Genomic DNA, 25833 nt, shown 5'->3' on the forward strand with positions numbered 1-25833 from the left:
AGAATCATGTCATCTGCAAATAGTGATAGTTTAAGTTCTTCTTTTCCTATTTTTATGCCTTTAATTTCTTTCATCTGTCTAATTGCTCTGGCCAGTGTTTCAAGAACTATATTGAATAGAAGTGGTGATAGAGGGCATCCCTGTCTTGTTTCAGATTTTAGAGGGAATGCCTTCAATTTTTCTCCATTCAGAATGATGCTAGTCTGAGGCTTAGCATAGATAGCTTTTACAATGTTGAAGTAAGTTCCTGTTATCCCGAGTTTTTCTAGTGTTTTGAACATAAAGGGATGCTATACTTTGTCGAATGCTTTTTCTGCATCTATCGAGATGATCATATGGTTCTTATCTTTAAGTCTATTGATGTGGTGAATAACATTTATTAATTTCCGTATATTGAACCATTCTTGCATCCCAGGGATGAATCCTACTTGATCATGGTGCACAATTTTTTTGTTGTGTTTTTGTGTCCGATTTGCCAGAATTTTATTGAGGATTTTTGCATCTAGGTTCATTAGAGATATTGGTTTGTAGTTTTCTTTCTTTGGGGTGTCTTTGTCTGGTTTTGGAATCAAGGTGATGTTGGCCTCATAGAATGAATTTGCAAGAGCTCCCTCTTTTTATATTTCCTGAAATAACTTGAAAAGTATTGGTATTAATTCTTCTTTAAAGGTTTTGTAAAACTCCGCTGTATACCCATCCGGTCCTGGGCTTTTCTTGGTTGGTAGTCTTTTGATTGCTTCTTCAATTTCATCCATTGATATTGGTCTGTTCAAATTGTGTGTATCCTCCTGACTCAGTCTGGGCAAATCATATGACTTAAGAAATTTATCGATGTCTTCACTATCTTCTATTTTATTGGAATATAGGGTTTCAAAATAATTTCTAATTGTCTTCTGTATTTCTGTAGCATCTATTGTGATATTGCCTTTTTCATCCTGTGTGTTAGTAATTTGAGTTCTCTCTCTTCTTCTCTTCGTTAGCATGGCTAAGGGTCTGTCGATCTTATTTATTTTTTCGAAGAACCAACTTTTAGTTTTGTAAATTTTTTCTGTAGTTTCTTTTGTTTCAATTTTGTTGATTTCTGCTCTAATTTTAATTATTTCTTGCCTTCTGCTACATTTGCTGTTGTTTTGCTCTTCCTTTTCTAGGGCTTTGAGATGAAGTGTGAGCTCATTTATTTTTGGTTTTTTCTTTTTTTGAGGAACATAATGTATTAGTGTCCAATTCATTCTACTTTCTTTCCTACTCCCATATCCCCTCCCCTCACTTTACTCCCCTATGCCTAGCCCAAAATACCTCTATTTTTCTCTAGCCCCTCACACCTTATTGTGAATTAGCATCTGATATCAGAGAAAACATTTGGCCTTTGGATTTGGGGGATTGGCTTATTTCACCTACCATGATGTTCTCCAGTTCCATCTGTTTACCTGCAAATGCCACAATTTTATTCTTCTTTAAGGCTGAGTAATATTCCATTGTGAATATATAGCACAATTTCTTTATCCATTTATCTGTTGAAGGGCACCTAGGTTAGTTCAATAGTTTAGCTATTCTGAATTGAGCTGCTACGTGGCTATTTCACTGTAGTGTGCTGATTTTAAGTCCTTTGTGTATAAACCAAGAAGTGGGATACCTGGGTCAAATGGTGATTCCATTACAAGTTTTCTGAGGAATCTCCATACTACTTTCCAAATTGGTTGTACCAATTTGCAGTTCCACCACCAATGTGGATCCTTGCCAACATTTATTATTGCTTGTATTCTTGATAATAGCCATTCTGACTGGAGTGGGATGAGTAATTTTGTTTTGCATTTATCTAATTGCTAGAGATGTCAAAATTTTTTCATATATTTGATTAATTATATATCTCGTTCTGAGAAGTATCTGTTTAGTTCCTTAGCTCATTTGTTGATTGGGTTATTTTTTTTTTGGTGTTCAGTCTTTTGAGTTCTTTATATATCCTGGAGATGAGTGCTCTATCTCAGGTGCATGTAATAAAGATTTTCTCCCATTCTGTAGGCTCTCTGTTCATGTTATTGTTTCCTACGCTGAGAAGAAGCTTTATTAGTTTGAGTCCATCCCATTTATTGATTGTTGATTTTATTTTTTGCACTTTAGGAGTCTTTTTAAGGAAGTCAGTTTCTAAACTGACATGGTGAAGATTTGGGCCTGCTTTTTCTTCTATTAGACACAAGGTCTTTGACCTAGTGACTAGGTCTTTGATGCACTTTGAGTTGAGTCTCCTGAGTGTCAAAGAAAGGGGTTTAAAAAGCATTTTCAAGGAGCATAAAATTTTAAGTTGGCAGGGTCTTTCTCTCAAACTTTAAAGATGTGCTCCCATGTCTCTTTGCTTTCATTAATTCTGTTGAGAAATTTTGTGATCTTTTTGTGACTCCTCTCTATATGATGTGTCTATTTTTTCTCTAGCTCCTTTTAAGCATTACACCAGTTCACTGGTTTTGGGAAATTTAATTAGATGGTTCCAAGTGTGCTCCATGTGTCTCATCCTCCTTGGACCAGTGGTTATCCATGGCTGCACATTTCAAAGTGAATAGCAGGAAAACAAAACAATACAAAAATGCAAATTGACCATGCAAGCACATTTCATTACTTTGCTTACTCTGTATTGAGTAATACCCAATGGCCAAAGCATGACAAGTGGTCAGCCCTATGTTAAAGCACAGGGAAATAAAATCCATCTATAATGAGCAACTTCTAGTCATAAGGTTCATGCTCACATTGTATATGTATGTCAGAAGAGGTCCAGTGCTATACAGATAAACTTGGATGTCCCTGTGAGAAGAAGCCTTATGAAACATAGCATAGAAGATTAGTGTAACTTCTAATACATTCCCGTTGGATGGCTTTCCCCCACTGTGGTTTCCATATCTAATTCCCTTCATAGAAGCACATTCCAGGTCACTTCTTCCAGTCTCTTTTTGGCAAAAAGAGTACTAAAGATCAAGTTCACCAAGAACTTAGAATGTTGGGACCAGGACCACACTAGATAGACTGTAACAATGAGGTAGGTGAAATGCCTGGGAAAGGATTAGTTTTCTCTTGCTGTGTTAAGGGAAATTACATCTCACTATGTTTCAAAACACAATGATGAAGTTGTAGTACTTCTCTGCCCCTTTAAATCATAATTTTTGTAAACAGGCAATCCCTTTTTGTCCTTTTTTTGAGCTCTATGAAAATATTCTTTGATATATATGTTTTAAGAGATAATTCTCATAATTAAATGGTAAACCTAGTAGAAATTGAGCTTTAAGAAAATAGATGCACATTTTGAAGGCAGTCAAAGAAATACTATTAATATTTGATGATAGTAATTATATAGAGCTATGGCTTTATAGTCATTATGTTGTTATAGAGCTATGTTGTTAATAATCATTAATAATATTAACATTCATCTAAGTATCCCCTCTATATTATGTAGAGTGCATTTATTGTCTATTAATCATGGTAATTCTACTAGGTATTGTTACCACTGTTTTATGCATGAAGAAAATAAGTCTCAAAGAAGCTCAGGGAGATGCACATAGCAAGTTGCAAAATTGAAGTGTAAGTACAGATTATCTCAACCAAAGTCTGAGCATAGCCCACTGCAGTGCAATCCTCTTTTCATACATGATCTCTGAGTTTTCATTCATGCTTCTTTAAGTATATTCTTTAGGCTCATGAGGGAATAAAGGACATATTTGTGTGTCATAAATTTGTATGGTGAACTTGCAGATCCTAGGAGTCCCTGTTTGAGAGATGTGAGATCAGCAGTGGCCCAGAAGGCACTGGAGCATTGGCGACTTGCTGTGGTCCTGCACTGCAGCATAGGAATAGGGCAATAGATGACCTTGTTCAACCTGTTCTGGTTCCTGCAAGTGGGAACTGATAACATTTCCCACTTGATTTTGAGTAGGGATTATATTAGACAATGCAGAGAAAATGCAGTTTGGAGTATATGGTAGAGTCACCATTTTAAAGGCAATAATATTGAACCACTAGAATGCACCAAAGTTCATTGACATGGGTGATGTTCAGATACATCAAGTTCTTAGACCAATATCTTGAACATTCTTAAGTGTAAGTTAAAATATATAATTTTAATACAAATACAAAAATTGGTGAAAAACAAAAGTAATGCAGATTTTGAATATAGGGCAATAGAATTGGTTTTGTGATTATAGTTATTAAAGAAAGAAAGGTTCTCAGAGAACATTGTCCTTACAAAACTTTAAAAAGTATATGATGAACAATCATGCCGTAAAATGGAAAAGGCTAATAAGGCTAATAACTTGATATATAAGCAGAGCTTTCCTTTCATAGTGAGTGTGGATATGCTAAACGAACTATCATTCATTGCACCTTCCCCCCAGCTTTTCATCCACTTTTAAGTTTTGAAAAGTTAATGCTCATGACCAATAATAATGGAAATAACTCCTATGCTTTAAATATCTTGCACCAAACATTTCTATTTTCATGCAATAATTTACCCATTGGTGTGACCTATTAATTTCAAGATGACAAAATGTTCAAAAATGAAACGTATCAAATATGAAAAACATTGAATTTGAATTTGTGTGAAACTAACTGCAATTCTCTTCATTGTTGCATAGTTCATGGGTATTATGGCTCAGTTCTACCCTGTACTGTGTAACTTGAGCCTGGGTTAGACAAACTTCAAGCTCTTGTCTTTTGCCTATGTGATGATACCACAAGTAAATGAACAAGTGTTAGTGCTTAATGTTTTAGGTTTTTGTTACTATCATAGCAGGACTTTCATCCTGTCTTATTTGGCTTATCTCTTTTCTAATCAAGAGTGTTATTGTGGGGATCATTTTGCAGAGAATGTTAAGGGGCATGGCTCTCTCCCAGAGAGTTCTCTTTCTTTTCTCCCTCACTTTCCCTCTCATGTACAAACAGTGGAAACAACAATATGCATGAAGAATGGATCATTTGAAAACTAAATAAAGGGATAGGGCACTCTGAGGGGATGAGGCAGGTGAGATGGGGTCAGCAGTACACATTGGTCTCTTTCCTTGGCTTCATCTAGGAACATCACAACAGAGGGTCACTATAATATGGTATAAGTCTTGACCTATTTTATGTCTTTCTTCATCTTTAACTGTTTGACCTGAGTTCTCTGAGCTAACAGTGAAAGAGATCCCTGCGTCTGAGAAGCATTAGAACACCTCTCAAAGACATTATTTGTTGACTGGACTTTATACTAGACAAAGAACAGGAACTGGAGCCTGAAACATGCCCGTTGTGATCTAGATTAGTCAGGAACAGTTAGTTATTTCCTCTCTCACCACATGAGTGAATTTAGAAGTGTGTGGATGAGCCACAAAATGGTAAACTATCAGAGTATGTTTAGGGGAGATGAATAATTATCTTAGAGGATATCTCCATGGGATATATCATGAAGTTGAATCAGGTTAAGATGATTCATTATTGGCTTGGTTTTAACAGAATGAAGTTCCTGAGGTGAAGAAAGAGGAGACTTTACTGGATCTGGACTTTGACCCTTTCAAGCCTGAGGTGGTATCTGCAGGTTCTGCTGGAGTGACCCACTCACCCATGTCTCAGGTATCAAGTGACTGTTTGAGGATGATATTTCATAAACCTTCATAAGCTCAATAAAAAACAATGACAGCTGTCTTTTTCAAATTGACTATTATCTTTGATCAGTGTTTTAGTCAGCTTTTTTCGCTGCTGCAACTAAAAGATTCGACCAGAACAATTTTAGGAGAGGAAAATTTATTTAGGGGCTCATGATTTCAGAGATTTCAATCCATAGACAGCAGAATCCATTCCTCAGAGCTCAAGGTGAGGTTGAACATCATGGAGGAAGAGTATGGCAGAGGGAAGTGGCTCAGATGATGATCAGGAAGCAGAGAAAGACTCCACTCTCCAGATACAAAATATTTATCTCATAAATACATCCCCAATGAACCACTAGCTTCAGCCACACTCCACATGCCTCCAGTTACCACTTAGTTAACCCATTAGGGATTAATTCACTGATTAGGTTAAAGCTATAACCCAACCATTTATCCTCCAAACCTTCTTGCATTGTCTCACATGTGAGCTTTTTGGGGACACCACATCTAAACCATAACAATCAATATATATTTCCTGATAGGAAGGGAGGGTATAAAGAGGATCTTATCAATATCAATTATTCTATTTATTTATTTATTTGGTACTACTGATTGAGCCCAGGGCCTTGCACAAGCTAGGTAAGTGCTGTACCACTGAGCTATATCCTTGGCCCTCAACATCAATTATTCTCCCTACCTCCCCCTACCATTAGTTTTCTCTTCCCACAGGGCTAGCATAACCATACATTCCTGTTTTTCCAGGAATTATTTCTCACAGAGTAATGAACATTTGCTCTCAAAAGAGTCCAGGCTTCCATGATAATGTTGTATGAGTTCTCTCAATAAAATTTTCATTTTGGCTTTGAGCTTATTATTCTTCCTTTTTTCTCTACTTTATTCATTGCATTTTGCAAGTTAAGGCATATTTGAAATAACCATGAGATTATGACCCAATAGAAAATTTTTACAGTCTTGAGAGTCTGGACTTAACAGTGTTGTGCTCATCTTCCACCTTGCAGAAATCCCCTTTTGTAATCCTGATTACAGTTTGATCTGAACTAGCCTTCCTTATCCAAATGTATTCTTGCTCATGATTTATTTGCTCTAAATTCCAATAGTTTTTGTAAAAAGATTCTCTGTCAGAGATATTGATAGCAGGTGCTTTGATGACATGCATATGATTCCTCTGGAATATGGTTGGTTTACAATTGTCTATGTTAGTTGAAGGAAATGGACTCAAAATTTTGTGTTTATTGTTTGTTTTTGATGCTGAGGATGAAACCTAGAGTCTCATGCATGTTCAATACATGCTATATCCCTGATCTATGCTCCTAGCTCACATATCAATATTTCAGATATTATTGGAGCCTAACATTTGAATTTGAACAATTCCAAAGATGCTAGAATATACTATAAAATAATTAATGAAAGTTTATTGTGAAATTAAGACTTAGCTCAATTTACTGGTCATGAAGCTTTATTGGTACTTTACAGTAAACAATTGGGAAACAAATTGTTCAATATGGACCTAGATAAATAAGGCTTTTCTCTAATCCATGCTCTTTGTTCTAGAATATGATTGGGTATCTAAAGGCCTCCCTTTTGTAAAACAATAACAGTAAAATTCTAATATTATAATAGGTAGCCAATTAACTAGGCCAGACACTAACCTTAAATATGTCTTGCAAAATAATGGGTCTCTTGGATAAATATTTTGGGAAACTGAACCTCTCATAGGAAATTAATAACAATACGCATTAGAATATGAAGGGCACTTAGAAGTCATGCAACTATAAACACACACTTACAGAACTATTTGTGTAACTTAGAGTTTCCCTAATTTGGTTGATAGTAGAACTGCTTTAATCAAGATTTTCTTAACATTCATTGGAATATTCTCTAAAATATATTTTGGGAACAGTTGGAGTATTAGACCTTAGCAAGTTTGAGGGTTCTACCTGGTGGTCAAGAAAAGTAGAAAATGTATGTCCAGGTAATCACGTACACATCCTTCTCAAAGTTTTGCTGTTGTATGCAGATAGCAGAATTCTTGGGGGCTTCCTCCACCTTACTTGCAAAATTCCTTATTTTTATGGAAGAAGCAAAAGTTTCTGCAGTGGATGCTATAAATAGTGGGTGAGATTCCATAATATTTCTGTCTGTTAATTTAAATCAAGGGAGAAACATCTTTTATGTCAACTTAAATTAACCCACAAATTATGCAGCTTTGTGTGAATTTAAGACAGATTTTTTTTTTTTTAAGGATCTCACTATCTTGCCCATGCTGGCCTAGAACTCCTAGGCTCAAGTGATTCTCCTCCCTCAGCCTCCCAAGTTCTGGGACTACAGATGTACACTACCATTCTCTGCTTAAAGGGTTCTCTCAGAATGAAACAAACAAAAATCCCCACTTTGATTATATGTTCAAAAGTCTTTGTTCTAAAGGAAACACTCTGTGGGTAGGGCAAACTCTGTGTGTGTCCCTGGAGTCTTTCCTTGGGGCCTGGTAATAAATTTCTCTGGTCTCCTGTGGGCTGCAATTGAGTCATCTCACTGCAGAGTAGTCTCCTTGTCCAGCTCCAATCACATCTCTTCTCTTTCCCTAAAGAAGAAATGCTTAGGCTGAGTGACAGTAAGCCCAAGGCAGTTAGACTCTGCGGGCCTTCCTTCTACTTTACTCAACATTATCTTCTTTACCCATTGCTGACCTCTTGTTTTCAACTGATGTTCTTGCTGCTAGCAGAACACCTCATTTTGTGATCTCTGCAGTGTCCATGTGAGCTAACACATCCTTTCATGATCCTGAGGAGTGATAAGCATGGTGTTTCCTATTGCTGCCTTCCTTTGTAGAAAACACTGGTGCTGTCTGCAATATGCAGAGATGTGTACTGTCTTACATGGTTTATATTTCTTCAGGACCTGTGAAGCAAGGGAGCAGGAACCATCTGTACAATCAGAAAATGCATATTAGATAAAACAGGAGTCCATCTACAAAAAGAGTGTGCCTTCGAATGGAGCGATTCTACTCTGCTGTCTCTTTTTCTATGAGACAGTTTTAAGCCGGAGAAAAATGAAGCTGCATAGAGATAGAGGACAGGCAGCTCAGTGCAGTTAAACTGAGCCTAGGCCGAGTGTGTTATGTGCATGGTATGGGGGAATCAGTTAGAAACACAGGGTCTACTCTCTATTGTACGGAATCCAAATGAAACATCTGTAATCTCCTCTGGAAACCATGAGTTAAAGTGGGAGTGCCAGGCTTTCTAGATTTCTGTTCACATTTAGTGATCTCAAACAAGAGGGTGAACATGAATCTGGCCTCAAAAACACAGATATGAAGGAATGTGGCTTCAGCAGTGATTCTCAATCACAAAGGAAATAAGAAAGAAAGATCTTCCCTAGTCTTCCCACCCACAGTGGAAGTCACTTAAACTATCTGGATTCAATCCTCAGGATCAATAGACTTTATAATTGAAATTTCACTAGTAAGTGTAATCTGCTCCTATGTCCTCCTGGGCACCCTGATAATTTACATAATTACCAATTATTTTAGCTGTGTGTTATCTAATTTAGCAAATTGAAGAACTACTTTTCTGGGATTTATTTGCCATCAAAATGATCATAATATATCCTATTGAATGTGATGGAGGAATAGCATTAGCAGTGATTAAGATCTCTATTTCTTTTTCATTTTTTAAAGAGAGAGAGAGAGAGAGAGAGAGAGAGAGAGAGAGAGAGAGAGAGAGAGAGAGAGAGAGAATTTTTTTAATATTTATTTTTTAGTTTTCGGAGGACACAACATCTTTGTTTGTATGTGGTGCTGAGGATCGAACCCGGGCAGGCAATCGAGCTACCGCTTGAGCCACATCCCCAGCCCAAGATCTCTATTTCTTTAATGATGTAATAATTAGTCTCTAATATCTGGACACCTTGTTTATTTTAATGGTGTGAGTGTGCGTGTGTGTGTGTGTGTGTGTGTGTGTGTGTGTGTATGTGTGTGTGTTAAAGTAACCCCATTCATCATATTTCACCAATAGTGTTCTACTTACATAGCAAAAGGCAGATTGGTCAGAATTTTGTTATCCAATATGGTATCTACTGGCCACATGTGATGAGTTAAACTTAAGTAAAATTATGTAAAATTTCAAACTTGTTTATGTACATCAGCATATTTCAAGTGCCCAAGAGTCCCATGTGATTAGTGAAAAACATATTGGATAGCAAAGATATGGAGCAGTTCCATTATAAAAGAAGTTCTGTGAACAGTGCTTTACCATATGCTTAAAAAAAAGTGTGCAATTTCAAGAACTTTGATCACCTTTCTGTATTTGTCTTTACATATGTATTTTTTTTCAGATGCTTATAATTTATATACTAATAATATTTTTGTATGTTTCCTTTCAGACATTACCCTGGGACTTATGGACGGTAAGACCTTTAATAACTCAATGTATCTTTTTTTTAATTTAAGTTTTTAATTAGACAGTGGAATGCATTTATACACTTTGATTTATCATACATAGATGGGATATAATGCCTCATTTTTCTGAGTGTACATATTGTAGAATCTTATTGGTCATGCAGACACATATATACATAAAGTAATAATGTTTGTTTCATTCTACTATCCTTCCTATCCCCACATCCCATCCCCTCTCCTCTCTTCACTCCCTTCTACCTAATTTAAGATAATGCTTTTCTTCTCTAGTGCCCCCTGCCTCATTGTGAATTAGCATCCACATATTAGAGAAAACATTCAGCCTTTGATTTTTTGGGATTGGCTTATTTAACTTAGCATGATATTCTACAACTCCATCCATTTACTGGCAAATGCCATGATGATGTATAAAAATTTGGAAATCTTATTACATTTTATTTCACTTGTGATGGAAAGAAGATTCTTATATATTGATAGCATATTCCCCTAGGATAATCTTTAGCTCTCAACACTTCTGTGTATATCAGGAACCTAGAGATCCTGGGAGCCAAAAGTGTTTCAGTGGTCCCAGCTGCTGGATCACTAGGGGTCAAGAATGTGATGTTGTATCCATTTGCTTTTCCTGTGGACCTTGCTGGCCAGAGGAGCAAGTGTAATGAAAGGCATACACACATGTGGTTGCTTTCAAATAGAATATAGGTCAAGTGTGGATGGGAAAATGCAAGGTGATAGGAAACATTTTTTTCCATTGTTATATTTCATGAAGCTTGGTTAATAACATTTTAAGCTCTAGATCCACACTACTCTGGATTTGACTCCTAACCCTGTACTTCCAATCTTGTGACTCTGAGCAATTTCTAAAACTCTCCAAGCCTCTGGTTTTCTTATCTGTAAAATAAGGATAATGACACCAACCTGAGAGGTTTGTGAGAGAATTAAATAATAATATATTTGTAGAGTGTTTAGCCCTTTCGGTGGTTTGTATCAATAAAAGTAGATATTATTCCTGATGGTGTTTACTCCATTAATCTGATGTTCAAGGATGAGTATTTCCATAATTTAGTGTTGAGGAAGATATTAGAGCAGAGTTTTGTGGTGCTACATTAGTACCATGAAATTAGGAGACCAGTGGCACCTGTATCAAGCCTGGAATCTCTAGGGAAGGGCCTTTGTCTCAGAAAAACTCTGCTTATGTGGTCTTAAGAACCCAACTTGAGTTTCATGTTTTCTTTTTTTTTTTTTTTCCTTAGTGGGTCTTGTGTTCTGAAATGACATTGTTACTTTTTCCCCTTCAAAGAATGATGGCCATCCTCTTCCTTTCTGGAGCAGCAGGTTTATACTGCATTCTTTAGGATTTTTGGAGCATCAGGGAAAGCTCTCAAGAGAAGAGCTAAAGCTATCAGTTGAAAGGTTGAAACCACCTGTGACTAAGTTATGTTTTTTTGTAGTGAGTTGGTTTTACTTGTGTATTTACAAAAAGTGATGGATGGGTTGACATTCAGGGTGTTTGAATTCTAGCCTCAACTCTATATTAATTTTCTTGGAGATTAAGGGAACAATGCAGAGTCTTTAGTCCTTTTTTTTTTAAATTATTCCCATATTTCATACCTTTAGTTGAAGCTGTAAAGAAGTTTTCTTCCCCAGCTGGGAGGGGTATGGTGAGGAGGAAGGTATTATATAAAAGGAGCTTCTGACTATTTCAGAGGACAAACTTCTTAGGAATAGTAAGAATGCACGATGAACATAATTGCTCATAGTTCTTAATCTTTTCAACATCCCGGGGATTTTTCCTTGTGTGCAGAAAATGACTTCTGGGTCCAGGGAAGAACATCAGGAAAGTCCCTCAGGGAGTCACAGTGGTTAATATCAGATCATTCTCCATCCATAGATCTACCTCATTAGGTGAAACCAAGTGAAAGATGAGTTTGGGGAAGATTTTCTTCAGATAACTGTGTCAGAGTGTATGATACTCTGTAATTTCTTGACCTCTAGTGCTTGATCTTTATTCTCATGTTCTCAGACTTGCTTGTTTATTTGAAATTTTTCATTTCAGAGTCTGCTAAAGCTGAAGTAATGGACCAGCTGTAAAACATCCTTGCTAATGCTAAAAAATCACAGAGACTTTGTGTTTCAATTATACTTTTTCCACAGCAGTCTTAACTTTAGAACAAATCTTTTCTACTGCGAAATCAGTTGTCAAATTGAATCCCAAACCAAAAAAAAGCAATAGCCTTCAGCAGAATATAGTTTCTAAATAGCATGAGATTTTAATTTGCCAGTGAATTTTTCCCCTTCTTCTTCTTTTTAATGCATACAGACAAGCACTGATCTGGTACAGCCGGTAAGTAAATATCCAGAAAATTCTGTAATTTAAAATATTTAACATTGTTTATATACGAAGTGAATTTTGGAATGAACTTTTTTCCCCATGGAATTTCTAGTCATAGGTTTAACCTTAAGTCAACTAATTTAAACACTTTCTAGTTGTTTAACTGGTGCTACCCTAATGAAGAGCTTTGTGTTTCTCATCAAATCTTACCATGGTCTATTTCATCTTATGTTTTCTTTTTCTTTGCTTTTCTGCATATTTTAAAGACTGACTCTTCAAAAAGTCTTTCCCTGTGTAACCAGATCATGGAGGAAACTCCAGACAGTGGGTTGGCTGAAGAAATTCAAAGATGTCAAAATGACATAGTTGCATTTACTTGGGGCCCTGATGCTAGTACAGACAGTGTCAGCCAGGAAATTAACCCACGTATGACTCAAGAAGACTTTGCATGTCTCTCTGAAGCAGAGAAAGACATGGGATTATCCACCATAACACTTTCTTCTGCTGACTGGTCCACTGTAGCCAAACAGGGTGAGCATGTCCTGGGGCCAGCCCCTCCAGGTGGAAATGAACCGCTGTCCCCAAAGCCCGTGAACAGGGCTGGAATTACCATTGCTGCTACTATGGAGAAGGAACAGCCGTGTGAATTAATTGATGCAGAGATGCCAGCCATGGAAATAGCTGGCCTGCTCAAAGAAGGTCATGAAGATGTTAAAAAGTCATATGAAGAAAAAGAGAAACAGAAGTTAGAAGATTCTGTTGGGGCAGGTGTGGAGACATGTCAGCAGGTAGACACTGGAACTGTTGATAACAAGGCAGTAAATGATACAGAGGAATTTGAAGAGAAAGAACAGGAAAGTACAGGAAACAAAGCAGTAGATTATCCCCAAACAATAGCAGAGCAGGAGCAGGAGGCCTTCAAAATTAGTGAAATGGAAACTATGAAAGATCTAAGAGTGAGTTGTAAGGAAAGTGTAAAAACCTATGAAAATTATTTTGAGAAAACTGACCTAGTAGAAAATGACATGAAAGAAGTAGATATGGAAGACGAATTTGGTAACAGAGACCAAGGGCCACATGATGGGTTTCAAGTAATAATCAATAATTGTGAAAATACAGAAGGTTCTGAAGCTAAACCTGCCAATCATGCAGATAACTTGACTCTACCTCTCCTCCGGACCAACTCTGTATCTAATATTGAAGATGCTGGTCCAGAGGGATGGGATTTAACTAGAAAAGACATACAGAATAATTTAATAAATCCTTCCAACCATGCGATGATATATTACCCAGCACAGGACAGGGCAGATGTTAAAGAAATTCAGTGTGAGAATATGTTAAATACTCCTGGGTATGACAGGGATAGCAATCAGGATGTTGTTTTATCAACAAAAGTGTCAGTTCAGTCTGGGATGAGCCTTAATTATTCCCTGAAAACTGATGCAAACAAAAGAGAAGATCAGTATTCATCTGAGGGAAAAGATTCATTAATAGAAGGGTCGGAAAGCACAACAACTGAGAGATATAGTTGTTCCATTAACTTGCCAAGAATAGCAAACACAAATCCAGGTCAAATCTGTCAGCCAACCTTAAATTCATCAGTGAATAATATGGATGTACCAGAATTCCCTGGGATACCAGATAGCCAAGCAAGTGGATTTACCAATTGTCTGGATTCTAATAACCACCAGCCTGTAAGAGATACGAGAGCCATAGATAATTGCTGGGAACATTTAAATGTGGTTGAGAATAAAACAGATGTAAGTGGGGAACAAGCCATTGCTAGCTGCCCAGAACAGAGTCAGGAGATAGCTAGACCTTTGGTTCTGGGAACCTCCTGGAACGCTAGCACTGAGAGTTCTGATGGTTCCCAAGACAATGACATCAACAACTCAGATTTATCTGAAGATGAAATTGCTAACCAGAGATATGGATTGTTGTACCAAGAAATAGAGGCTGATAAAGACGAGGTACTTACCCCAGTATGTAGCATAGACTAGCCAAAGACTTCCGTAGGATCCGTTTTTCCTAATGTCTCTTACCTACTTCATTATCCATCACTATCTGCTTGGAGGTCTAATTGATCTCTTGGACAGATTGTCATGTACCTCTTCAAATCTGTGCAAACCAATCACAAATAGGTTGACCAAAAAAAAAAAAAAAATTCTCCCAAAGCAGAATAACTACTATTGAGAATTGATAAGAATCTTTTCTTACCATTCCATTCTCTGAGTCCATTATTTCTACTTTCATTTTTACTTAGTAGTAAAAATGAGCTAAGTCACAAGCAGTACAAATTTGCTTACTATTTCTGAAGTGGTTCTACTCTAATAAGAACACAGGAAATGTTTCTACCCAGGCCCATTGAAACTGTCCCATAATTGCTGTTCATTAAAATGATGGATTATAGAAATGATTGAAAAGCTCCTTCTGGATTTTAGGTACGTCCTAGAAAGAGAGCTATTTAACCCCTCATGGTTCTTCTCTGTAATCATCTTCTTCTTATTATTAAGAAAATCAGTTTTCCTTAGCACTGAGCCACATCCCAACAATAATTGTAAAATTAATCTTTCATTTTTTGTCAGCCTATTTAAAATAATACAGCATGGTCTTTTACATTTCCTCAGCACTTTCATGCACAGCAACCTTTTGTATTATTTTAAAATGTGTGGTAGTTATTATTCTCTGACTTGTCTAATGGTCATTTACTAATCTTATCAAAGTGATGGGAAAAAAAAAGTAACACACTCTGATTTCCATTTCTGTCTAGGCTTCCGGTGGTTCATTTAATGGATTTACCCAGGTAAGGAATCTGTTTTCTAACAAGATCTATCTGTTGAGAAGGGTGCCAGTTTTTTCAATGTGACTCTATGCCACTGGTTGAATATAATGAAGAGCATCAGAACAAAATTTGACCCCACTATTTACAGATGGAGTAATGGAGACATAATAATTAGCAACACTGTAGGAGTATTATGATGAGATATGAATACGGGGCACTAGCCCAGCATACGCTAAGTTCTTATGACTTCAGCTAGCTAATACTTGTGTTTTTAGTTATAGTGTGAACTTTTACTTTTTGCTGATTGATCTATTAGTAATTAGAATTTGTCTTGATCTGAGAGATCCCCTGAATTCAGCTGCTGGAAAAGAGTAAAGGGGATTGTTTTGAACTAAGGAGATGGGTCTTTAGAAAATATCAGACTATTTTAGGAGCCTTCTTCTAAGATTTCATAGAGGAGCCACACAAAATTCATACATAGAGCCTTCCCTCTTCATGCTTCTTCAGCAAAACGCCATTGGAAGATCAGAAACCACGTATTGACTTTGTCCAACAAGGCAGCATTGTCCTTGGGAGTCTGAGAAGGAGGAGCCACTAGATGGACTGTCCCATCCTCTTTATAGGTCCCAGGGGATAGCCAGGTGTAATCCATCTAAAAGGCAGGCCTTGTGGCTCTCAAGCTTCTGGTTTTGATTCTGACAACCTATTGAAGTATGACCTCAAATAGGCTTGTCTGTGATGAATGCTTCATGTCAAAATGTAAGACATGCACATTTTCTAATAATTTTAGCATTTAGAATTATCTAACACATTCATAATATATTCATAAATTTAATTCTCCTTTTAAGTTTTTCATTATTGTTCCCCATGTTACTTATAAAAAGATCAGACCCACTCCTGTATCCAAATAGAGATACACATAATCACAAAGACAGGTGACACAATGCATCTCTTTCATCTTCAGAAACCTCTTTTGAAAGGTTTCATCTCAGAGATCATTATTCTTTCCTTATTGTTTCAAGTTTATATTTCTAATGGTTATTAATGCACATAATTTTAATAGTAATGAAGTTTTACACAGGTTTCCATTTTAAAACTACTGACTAAAATGCATCCATTTCTTGTTTCATAGAAGTATATATATTTTCATCTCTTTTTTAACACATTCTATAGTTTTACCCTGTTATCAGTGCATGTGATGTTCTTAATGCTACTTCCTTATTTCTAAAGCATTATCTATTGACTCAATCTCTAGAAGGTAAGACATTACAGTGTGTTCTACTCCTACCTCCAAGTTCTCTTCTGCATCTTCCTCTGATGGAGTTCCTTCGTAGTCATACAGTCATTTTGTGGCAATATTTTAGTGACATAAGTGCTAACAGCCAAGTCATGAAGTTTACATTTCCATTTTATGACAATTTTTGTTTTGCTTTAGAGGATAATTGTGAATCTTGTAAGTTTGCATGTTGATTGGTTTGCTTAGGTTTCTAGGTGCCGGGGGAACCCCCTACTCTAGAACTATATAACCCTTTTCTCATTTTGTTGATATCTTGGATATGGAAGCAGTATCATCTTCTTGAAGAAATTAACTCTCCTTCTGGGGCTCCCTGTAGTTGGAGCTGTGTATTCTGAGCCTATAACCTGCTGTTCTCCCATGTTCTCCCATGATGTTTATCCCAGGATTACCTTCATCCCTCTGGGCTGTCCATTTCCTGCTTTCTGGATGCAAATCACCCTTATTTGTGGTTTAATCCCTCAATTGCATACAGCACATCCTCCTGTAACTTCTTGAGGGAAATGTCTGTAGGAGGTATAATCCTGACTCTACACATCTGAAAATGTCTTCATATACCTAATGAACTGTTAGTTTTGATATTATCTGAAACGTTGTAAATTGATTTTCCTTTAGAATTTTAAAGCTATTCCTCCACTCAGTTCTAACTCTTAAATGTTGCCTTTGAAAAGCATATTATGATTCTTGAAATTTTGTAAGAAACTTTCTCTCTCTTTCCTTCCCCACATTCCTCTCTGCTCACCTTCCTTCTCTCTCTCTCTCTCTCTCTCTCTCTCTCTCTCTCTCTCTCTCTCTCTCTCTCTCTCCTCCCTCCCTCCCTCCCTCCCTCCCTCCCTCCCTCTCTCTTTCTCTCTCTTTCTCTGGAGCAGTAGAGTTTTCTTTTAAGCTCAGTGTTTCTTAAATTTTACAAGGATGGGTTATGATCTGAGTCTCTTTTCATTCATTGTACTAGATCCTTTTAATCCAAAAATTTGTATCTTTGGGTTTAGGGGAATTCTGAAGTTAATTTTTTTTCACTGATGTTTCTCTTTTGGTTTTCTTTTTCTTTCATTCTTCAATGCTTCTCTTTTTCATATGATATCTTCCTGAACTAAGTCAAATTACCCTTTTCTTCTCATTTACTTTTCTCCTCTTTCTCTGCTTTCCACCTCTTCCAACAGATCTTTCATCCTGTACGTTTGTCATTTTCCAAGGGCTCTATTTGTTCTTGGATATTCGTTCTTCAATAGCATCCTCTTCTTGTATTATGAATGCCACATCTTCCATTTTATTTCTGAGGATATTAGTAACCATTTTTGTAGCTATATTTTTTTTGCATGAAGTCTTTGTTTCTTCCACTAGCATTTTTTTTAAAATTCAGTTTTTCCTTTTCATTTTTGAGGCTTTTCTCAAATCTCTGGAATCTTGACTGAATACGCATATTTAATGGATGATAAGAAACTGAGTAGAAAATTGTATAGGTTGGTAGGCCTCATTGACTATGGGCATTGTTGTAGGACGTTCTAGCTCACGTTTTCTGTTGAGAGCTCCTAATGTCAGATTTTTTAGAATTTTTCTTTTAAGCTGGTCAGACTCCTTAGGCGAGACTCCTATGGTCTCCTGTTTTGAGGAGTATAAGCCTGGCTGTACTGTAACAGAAGACACATGTTCTCAATACTTATTATATAAATGCTCACTTATTCTTTCTACTTTCCTAATATACCCTGTGTCTCCGAGCCCAGAACCCCACTGTTTCAGTCTCAGCAGAAAGTCTTCTGCTGGATAGGAAGGCTCATGATCCTTTGGGAGCAATGAATTGGGTTGATTCGTGACATTTCTGCCATCATCTTTCAACACAAATCATTTTGGATCCACCAAGTTACTTAGTGCTTTTTCAATGGCTTTCCAAATCAAATTTTGTTAATTATCTTTCTTCCCATTCTTCTCATCCTTGTGGTATAATGCCTTTAAAAAATATCCCTTTGTAGTAGTTTAATTTAGATTCTGTAGGTAACAAAATTATATTACACACGTTCAAATGACCATCTTTAACCAAAGTCTTTGACTCCTCTTTTCTGTGGGGAGCCCCTGATGTCAGATTTTTCAGGCATATTTTCTCCCTTGAGATGGTGAGATTGTCTGGGAAAAACTCTTTGGTCTCCCATCCAGAAGGTACATAGCTTGGCTACCAGTATAATGGGAGATGGGCCTTGTATCAGAGATCATTATTCCTTATGATTTCTTCCAGCTTGAAGTTTCAGATCAATGAAAATCTTTTTAAAATGTTTTAAATTATAACACATAAATAACCCTTCCAGTTAAGTGATATAGTGAGAGTGCATTGCCATCATTTTAAAAAGTTTGAAGGTTAATTTCAGGCGCAAAGCTATTAACTTCTAATTAGGTGTCAACATCCAGAAGAGAATCTATGCAAGAAAGATGCCCCCAAAGCCAGTGCCCTTTGCTTTTATGACTCTCACAATGTACTGTTAACCAAGATTTATATTTAGAATAATTCCTGTTAATGTTTAATTTTCATTTTTGTTTCAGTGATTTTTAAAAGGGACCTTTAAAACTTAGAAATGTATTTATCAACACAATTGACAAGAGCTAATTTAAATATCTTTTAAAGTATTGTTTTCTCCCTATTTTCAGCCCCAGGATACTTCATTATTTACAATACAGACAGATCAGAGTGTGATTGGCGGCTTGGTAAGTTGATGTGGGTCTGTATCTTTGAGAAGTTGTCAGATACCACCAGATGTGGTAATGCTAATATAGATTGATCATTCTGGTTTGTCTAGAGTTTGAATATCTAGAATGTGATTTCTGCAGCTCCCTCTTTTGTAGAAATCAGGACGGAACACATCTATAAAATTTTACTGTGATTTTGAGTTTGTTTACTCATATTTATAAAAGGCACCGTGTTTCTAGCAAAAACCAAAGTCTTTTAGTTATAGGCCTCAGTGGAGAACAGTGGATCCATCAAGGATGTGAATATTTCCATGTAATTGGAACTTCAGCTACAGGATTGAACATGAATTTGCTTTAAGAATTTATGCTTCAAAATTCTTCTTATTACTGTTTTTTATTTTGGAAATAAGAGCACTCCGCTTCTCATCTCATCCCTTCATCTTGTGAGTTATAGAAAGAAGGAATGTAGAGTGTGGAGTTGTGGTTCCTAATTCAATGAAAAATAAGAGTAGAGAAATCTTAGGGAATGAGCAGGAGGCAGAAAGAGTTAGACTTGGCATTAAAGGAGATTCTTCTCTAAGATTGGTGTTGCAGTTACCATGGGAAGCCTTTTCAGCAGCATCTTACCAGAGAGCTGAATGAAGAGACATTGAGACATGTGATTTGTGAGCTTGACACTGCTGCATTACAGAAGACTTTGTCTTTGTGAGGGTTAGTTCATGAGGATTATTTTCAACACTATGATTTTCCCATGTACATAATGTATGATTATCCCAGCGTCCACCTTTTTCTCTGGAAACTTGGAATTAAGTTTAAGTAGAACGAATTTTTCATTTTAGACTATTTCAATTTTTAGATGGGAATTCTGTTCTAGGACATTTGTCTTAAAGGTTAATTTGAGAGTTTTGCAAGACAAGTGTGTTTCTACTACCTTGCTAGTAGAATGTTGTACTTTTTTTCTCCTGCCACGACCAAGTTAAATCTCTATGGCCTGCAAATAAATATTTGGATGCTTCCAAAAGAAATTTTATAGTGTCAGTTTTGGAGCCAGAGAGACTCATTCTTCATGTTCATTGATAAATCTCAGCCTGGGTAATGGAGCTGAAGGATGAGATTTTTAATTATCAATTGTGAATTGTTTAAGAAAAATTGAGAAATCCTAGCATAAAAACCAAAGACAATTGGTTAGAATTAAAGTGACACTATGACTTTGATGAAGAAGATCCAGGCCCAGAATCCTATGGCTTTTAAATTTCTTTGAACATCTCCCTCTGTCCTCAGTTAGTTGTAGGAGCTTTCATGCCTGCCCTTCTCCATATATCTTCTCTGAAACAGACACCATGCCTCTTCTTTCCCTTGGGAACTTAGCTTCTCGTTCCCAGCAATAGAGGTGCTGCTAACACTATGAAATCACAGTAATCCTATGTTTCTCAGTGTATTGTGATTATACAGGATCTTTTTAGGAGCACGAAAACTCCCTAAAAATAATGTTTCATTGACTGTTCTGAGAAGGTAGGCTTGAAAACTAGTACTCAGCTATGCATCTCCCAGCCTGCAGCTCATGGCCCCAAAGATCATCCCTAAAGTACAAGATGAAACCTTTTTGAACCTGAAAACCTTGCTCAGGGCTCAGAGCTTCCCCCAAGGCCCTTTGCAATTCTCTTTAAAATAGTTCTCCCAAGGTCTGAGAAGGCAGGCACCATATTGAATTGTGAATAGACTCTTAATTCATTCTTCAATGCCATCTTCTCTGCCTCTGCATTGACCTGGCTTCATCTTATCACAGAGGACTCCAGAACATGCACAACAAGGCCACACTGTCAATTTTATTCTAAGGGAAGCATTCCATTTTTGAACCCCAGACAAAACCATTGTAGCATTCTGTGGCCACCAATATATTTAAATGGTGTCTCTCTTCTCTGAATGTATAGTGACTGCTACTTCAGCTAATAGGAAATCATTACCAGTACTCCCAAATAGTTTACCATGATATTAAGTCATTAGCAGCATCTGTCAAGAGAGATATCCTGTAGAAAAAAAAAAAAAGAGGAGGGTAGGATTGAGGCAGGAGACAATTCCTGTAGAACTTTTTAGATCTTTCCACAAGATATTGCTTACAATTTATATTTGTTTTTCTCTCTATCCTGACAGAATATCTACAGATCTTATGCTACCTTAAAAGAAATAGAAGACACTTCTATTTCTAAATTTCTTAGAATAGCAGATTTTATGTGCAATCATGCTTCATTCTTACCTATCATTCAGTGAGCTACATTTATCTCCTTTTGATTTAAGTTGCAGTGTCATAATATTTGGTATGATATGATAATATGGTAAAATGTGTTGTGGCTTAAGGGGACATAATCAGACCTATATCCTCTGTACGGCCATTATATTGTTAAATTTCAGCAAGGAAATGCAATTAGACTTATTTATAAAGTCACCTTAGTTATTCTTGCTACAGCATACAGTTTCAGAATTTTCTCAGACTTCTAGAAACCCAGACTCTGATGCAAACAACTGTTTTGCATTTTAAATTATCCTTGCATTTCTTTAAATATAGAATGATAAATGTATTTGACTCATACTTTGAAACTTCTCTTGGCTTCAAATCTGCCTTCAGACTTCCTCCACAGCATAGACTCACCTGCCAGGGAATAGCACCTGCCCAGGGAATTCTATGTGCTTTGTCAAATAGCCCTTTATGTCCTCCATTGTGTAGGTCATTTGATACCATCCTCTGGAGAAAATTACCTTGACTTCCCAAGTGGAAATATCATATGCTGAACTTTTATAGCATCTGCCATGAAAACTTGTTCCATTATGAAGATAATTCTTTTTGAACAATAAAAGTGAAGTCTTTTCTCATAAAGAACACCTAAGATCATATTAGAGTAAATTCTATCTCACTCTTTCTTAAAAATTATGTCAGACCATCTCTTAAAGGTTATAAAAGCCTATAAAAATATCAAATCTCTGCATACTTGTCTACCAATGTGTCTTTTAATTTTACTGTCCTTTGAAAAGATCAGTGGTGTGGTCAAGGCATGCATCACAATAAATGGTTTGGTGGAGGGCATAAAAAATGTAATTTATATATTTATCCAACACTAGGCAATTCATCATTTATTTTATATAACCTCAGCATAAGTTTTCTTGTAACTTCTCCATGAAACTTGTCATGGGCACTGACTTAGGTAAACATACAAGAGAAATAGATGTAGCTTTTGGTTACTTAAGTTGAGAATCTCTTAGAACTTAACTGATTTCTCCAAAGTATTAATTGGAGACTTATTACTATTCTTGGAACATAATTTTAAAATTTTTTTTGCAGTTTAAATGGAAAAGTTCTGATGGAAAAAGATCTTAATCACCCCTCTAGTGTTAATTTATTTAGTGAAATGGTCATGCTAGATAAATATGTTTATTACATTAATGACAAAGAGAGAATATTGGCAGTAGTTGTGGTGATATACATTAGCTATCGCATTTTTAATTTTAATTTTATAGTGTTAATTTTAAAACAAAAAGTCTTGAGCTAAGAGATACCAGAGATCTGATTCAGTATATAATTAGAATTAAGATGATACGTATGTATAGAAGTCTCATGGGGGATAAAAAGACCTCACCTCACCACACAATTAAAAGGATGTAATTGATACCATGGAAAGTACTGCTCTGTGGTTTTTGAAGAATTAGTTTATTGTATGAATTAAATGGATTGTGAAGGATTTTGTTGGAGAGAGAAGGGAAAGAGGGATTATTTTTAGAAATTTACAACAGACAAACAAAATATTTAAAGTTGTGTTTCAAGCAGCCATGAGGCTAGGCCTGCTGTCCCCTAGCTTTGGAGATGGCATCCTAACTTCATAGTGACCTATAGAATCAAATGAATGCATTTTAATCTAAATATGGGGATGGCCCCTCACTTTTTTTTGTACAATACATGTTAACAGGATTAAAAGATCCCAGAATTGTGTTCCCTGAAATTTCTTCCTCACTCCTCTCAACAAGCAAATATGGGTCCTCCTAGGGTTTCTCTGTCTCTCCTTTAAATAGCAGAAAGTACCATTTTAAGAACTTTTATAGCTGTCAAAAAGAAATGAGTAGCCAAAATTGTGGTGTTTGCCTGACTTCAATGAAATGCATGTAGTTCTTGGTGATAAAAACAGAGAAGCTTAACAAGATTCATTTCTGCAATGGTGCATTATGCCAAATGGGAGGGATTTTTATCTGTTTCCAGCACGGATTTAATGAAGTTACTAGCTACCTATAGGATGACAAAAAAACTTTATTATCTAGTATTCTATAATGTTACCTATTGACATGTTGAATCTTTTTCCTCTAACCCCAAAACAAACAATCCAAGGCTGAATCTGAACAGGTTCCACCCTCAGAGCCAAAAGCAGAGGAACCTCCTGCTGCTGCTGCACCTGCTGTCGGGCTGGACCTTGGACTGGAAACTAGGGCTGAGGAGCCAGTGGAGGAGGCAGTGGTGAGAGCAGGCTTTCTTCCCCATCCATCCACCTTGCTGCCATCACCTTGCTCATCTCCTGACCCTGTGTATCGCTTCCCATCCATGCCTCACTTTGTCCAAACAAGTTTCCTATCTTTCATGGTTCCCCCAGTTCAAGTAGCCTTTGTTACTTTGACAATGAAACTACATGCCTTTTCATTTTATTGAAAACAGGAAGATACCCAGAAAGCTGAAAGGCAGGGTGGAGAGAAGCAGAAAACTGCAGTGTTGCCACAGGCATGACTCTTTAAGAAGGGCACCTTGATTCTTTCTGCTACTCTCCCTTTTGGGATATTACTTTCAGGGAATCAGACCTGTCAATTCAGTGCTCCACCTATGATGGCTGGAGACCCATCCTTAACTAGGGACCAATTTACATGTGATAAAAATAAGAGTAATAACTTCACAGATTGTGTGATCACACTAACTGTGTATAATGTTAGTTTTGTATGTTGGTAAAGGCCCAGTGAGGGACTGAAATTTCATATTCCAAACCCATGAATATATTAGGATTTCTATGTTTACAGCTAGGAGTAGTGGAACTCAACTTTGTTCTGTCTCTGAGGATAATGGGGACCTTGAGGATGTATAGTGATCCATATGTCTGTCTGGAAACCTGCTTTTACCCTGATTCATGCTACTATAAAAAAATTCTCATTGCAAATTGGCATGAGATCTAATATGCTCCAAGTTCATGAAATATAAAGTTGAAAATGCCAGTGTTGAGTGAAAGGTATATATTTATGAAATGCAGTAAAATGTCTCTCAATAATGTCAATTATGGTGCTATTTATTACAGCCTTCACAGAATATACAGAAATAAGAAAAACAATTTCCCTATTACTGAAAGTAGGATTGCCTAGTTTAGATGCCTAGAAAGAGGAAAGCTATATTTCATGTTACTGCATTAGGTCACTTCACTGGGAAAAGGGTAGTTCATTTATCAAATCAACAGTTTATAAGTAGAGAAATAAATAATAGGGATAGATAGTGATTGGACATACTAATTAATAATGACTCAATTTTAGTATTTTCTATTTAAAGACATAAAGTTGGATCTAGTCTTGTAGGGAAAACAAGAAATGTGTTCATCTGGGAAAAGTCGCTCCACACATTTGTCTTTTTTTTTTTTTTTAAGGAGAGAGAGAGAGAGAGAATCTTTTTTGTAGATGGACATAACACAATGCCTTTATTATTATTTTTTTTTATGTGGTGCTGAAAATCAAACCTGGGTACAGCCCATGCTAGGTGAGCGCTCTATCGCTGAGCCACAATCCCAGCCCACATTTGTCTTTTTAATCACTGCTATAATTAAGGAGATAGTTGATTTTAAAATGAATATGCCCAGTGACAGGGAGTTATAAAGACACTGCTTTAGTCAGCTTTTTGATCGTAGTGACAACAAGACCTGACAAGGACAATTAGAGGAGAAAAAGCTTATTTGGGCTCTGTTTCAGAGGTCTCAGTTAATAGATGACCAACTCCATAGCTCTGGGGCCAAGATGAGGCAGAACATCATGGCTGAAAGATAGGGTAGAGAGAAGCAGATCAGGAAATGGAAACAAAGAACAGAATGAGAGCTCTGATCACCAGGGACAAAATATTAACCCCAAAGGCATGTCCTCATGTCCTATCTACTCTAGCCATGTCCTACCTGCCTACAGTCACCACCCAGTTAATGCATGTCATGGATTAATCTACTGATTCAGTTACAACTCTCATCATTTATTACCTCTGAAACTTCTTGTGCTGTCTTATACATGAACTTCTGAGAGATACCAGATATCCAAACAATAACAGATACTGGTTAGGATTTGAAGGAAATTGATTCCGAAAGTTCTCATCACATTTCTCTTTTAAATGGCAGCACAGTCTTCATCTTCACCAGTACTTTTGAACTACACTGGCTCTCGTGCCCCAGGCTATTCAGTGTTAGGCCTAATGCATAATGCCCATGGCTTTGAGCTGGGACAGCATCTGATGTGCAGTAGGTGGGAGATGTGAGTAGACAGCTAACCTACAGGCACCTACATGGATTCTCTCTGATCCCTTCTCAGACTGCCATGATCACCTACCACCTCACACTTATCCCCATTCTAAAGTTCTATAAGTAACTTTTTAATGAAATCCAATTTCATTGGTTTTCCAATTAATAATATTCACAGCTACCCATTATCAAATACCTTCTAAGTAGTACCTAATAT

At 36.7% G+C, this 25833-nt stretch overlaps 1 protein-coding gene across 6 annotated transcripts in view; it reads left to right on the forward strand.

Annotated features, from left to right (window-relative positions):
* Amph (amphiphysin) overlaps nucleotides 1–25833 on the forward strand; it is a 226875-nt gene that overhangs the window by 175732 nt on the left and 25310 nt on the right. Inside the window, exons 12-18 of one of the 6 annotated variants that reach the window (XM_078039844.1) lie at nucleotides 5470–5586; nucleotides 10002–10025; nucleotides 12353–12376; nucleotides 12631–14334; nucleotides 15135–15167; nucleotides 19075–19131; nucleotides 23483–23608. In XM_078039844.1, the coding sequence (XP_077895970.1) occupies nucleotides 5470–5586; nucleotides 10002–10025; nucleotides 12353–12376; nucleotides 12631–14334; nucleotides 15135–15167; nucleotides 19075–19131; nucleotides 23483–23608 (2085 nt within the window). The remainder of the gene's footprint in view (nucleotides 1–5469; nucleotides 5587–10001; nucleotides 10026–12352; nucleotides 12377–12630; nucleotides 14335–15134; nucleotides 15168–19074; nucleotides 19132–23482; nucleotides 23609–25833) is intronic. The other 5 variants (XM_078039846.1, XM_078039845.1, XM_078039847.1 and 2 more) reach the window with 5 other exon arrangements.

This window comes from Ictidomys tridecemlineatus, chromosome 2, assembly GCF_052094955.1.
Source record: "Ictidomys tridecemlineatus isolate mIctTri1 chromosome 2, mIctTri1.hap1, whole genome shotgun sequence".
In the NCBI taxonomy this organism is placed as follows: domain Eukaryota; kingdom Metazoa; phylum Chordata; class Mammalia; order Rodentia; family Sciuridae; genus Ictidomys; species Ictidomys tridecemlineatus.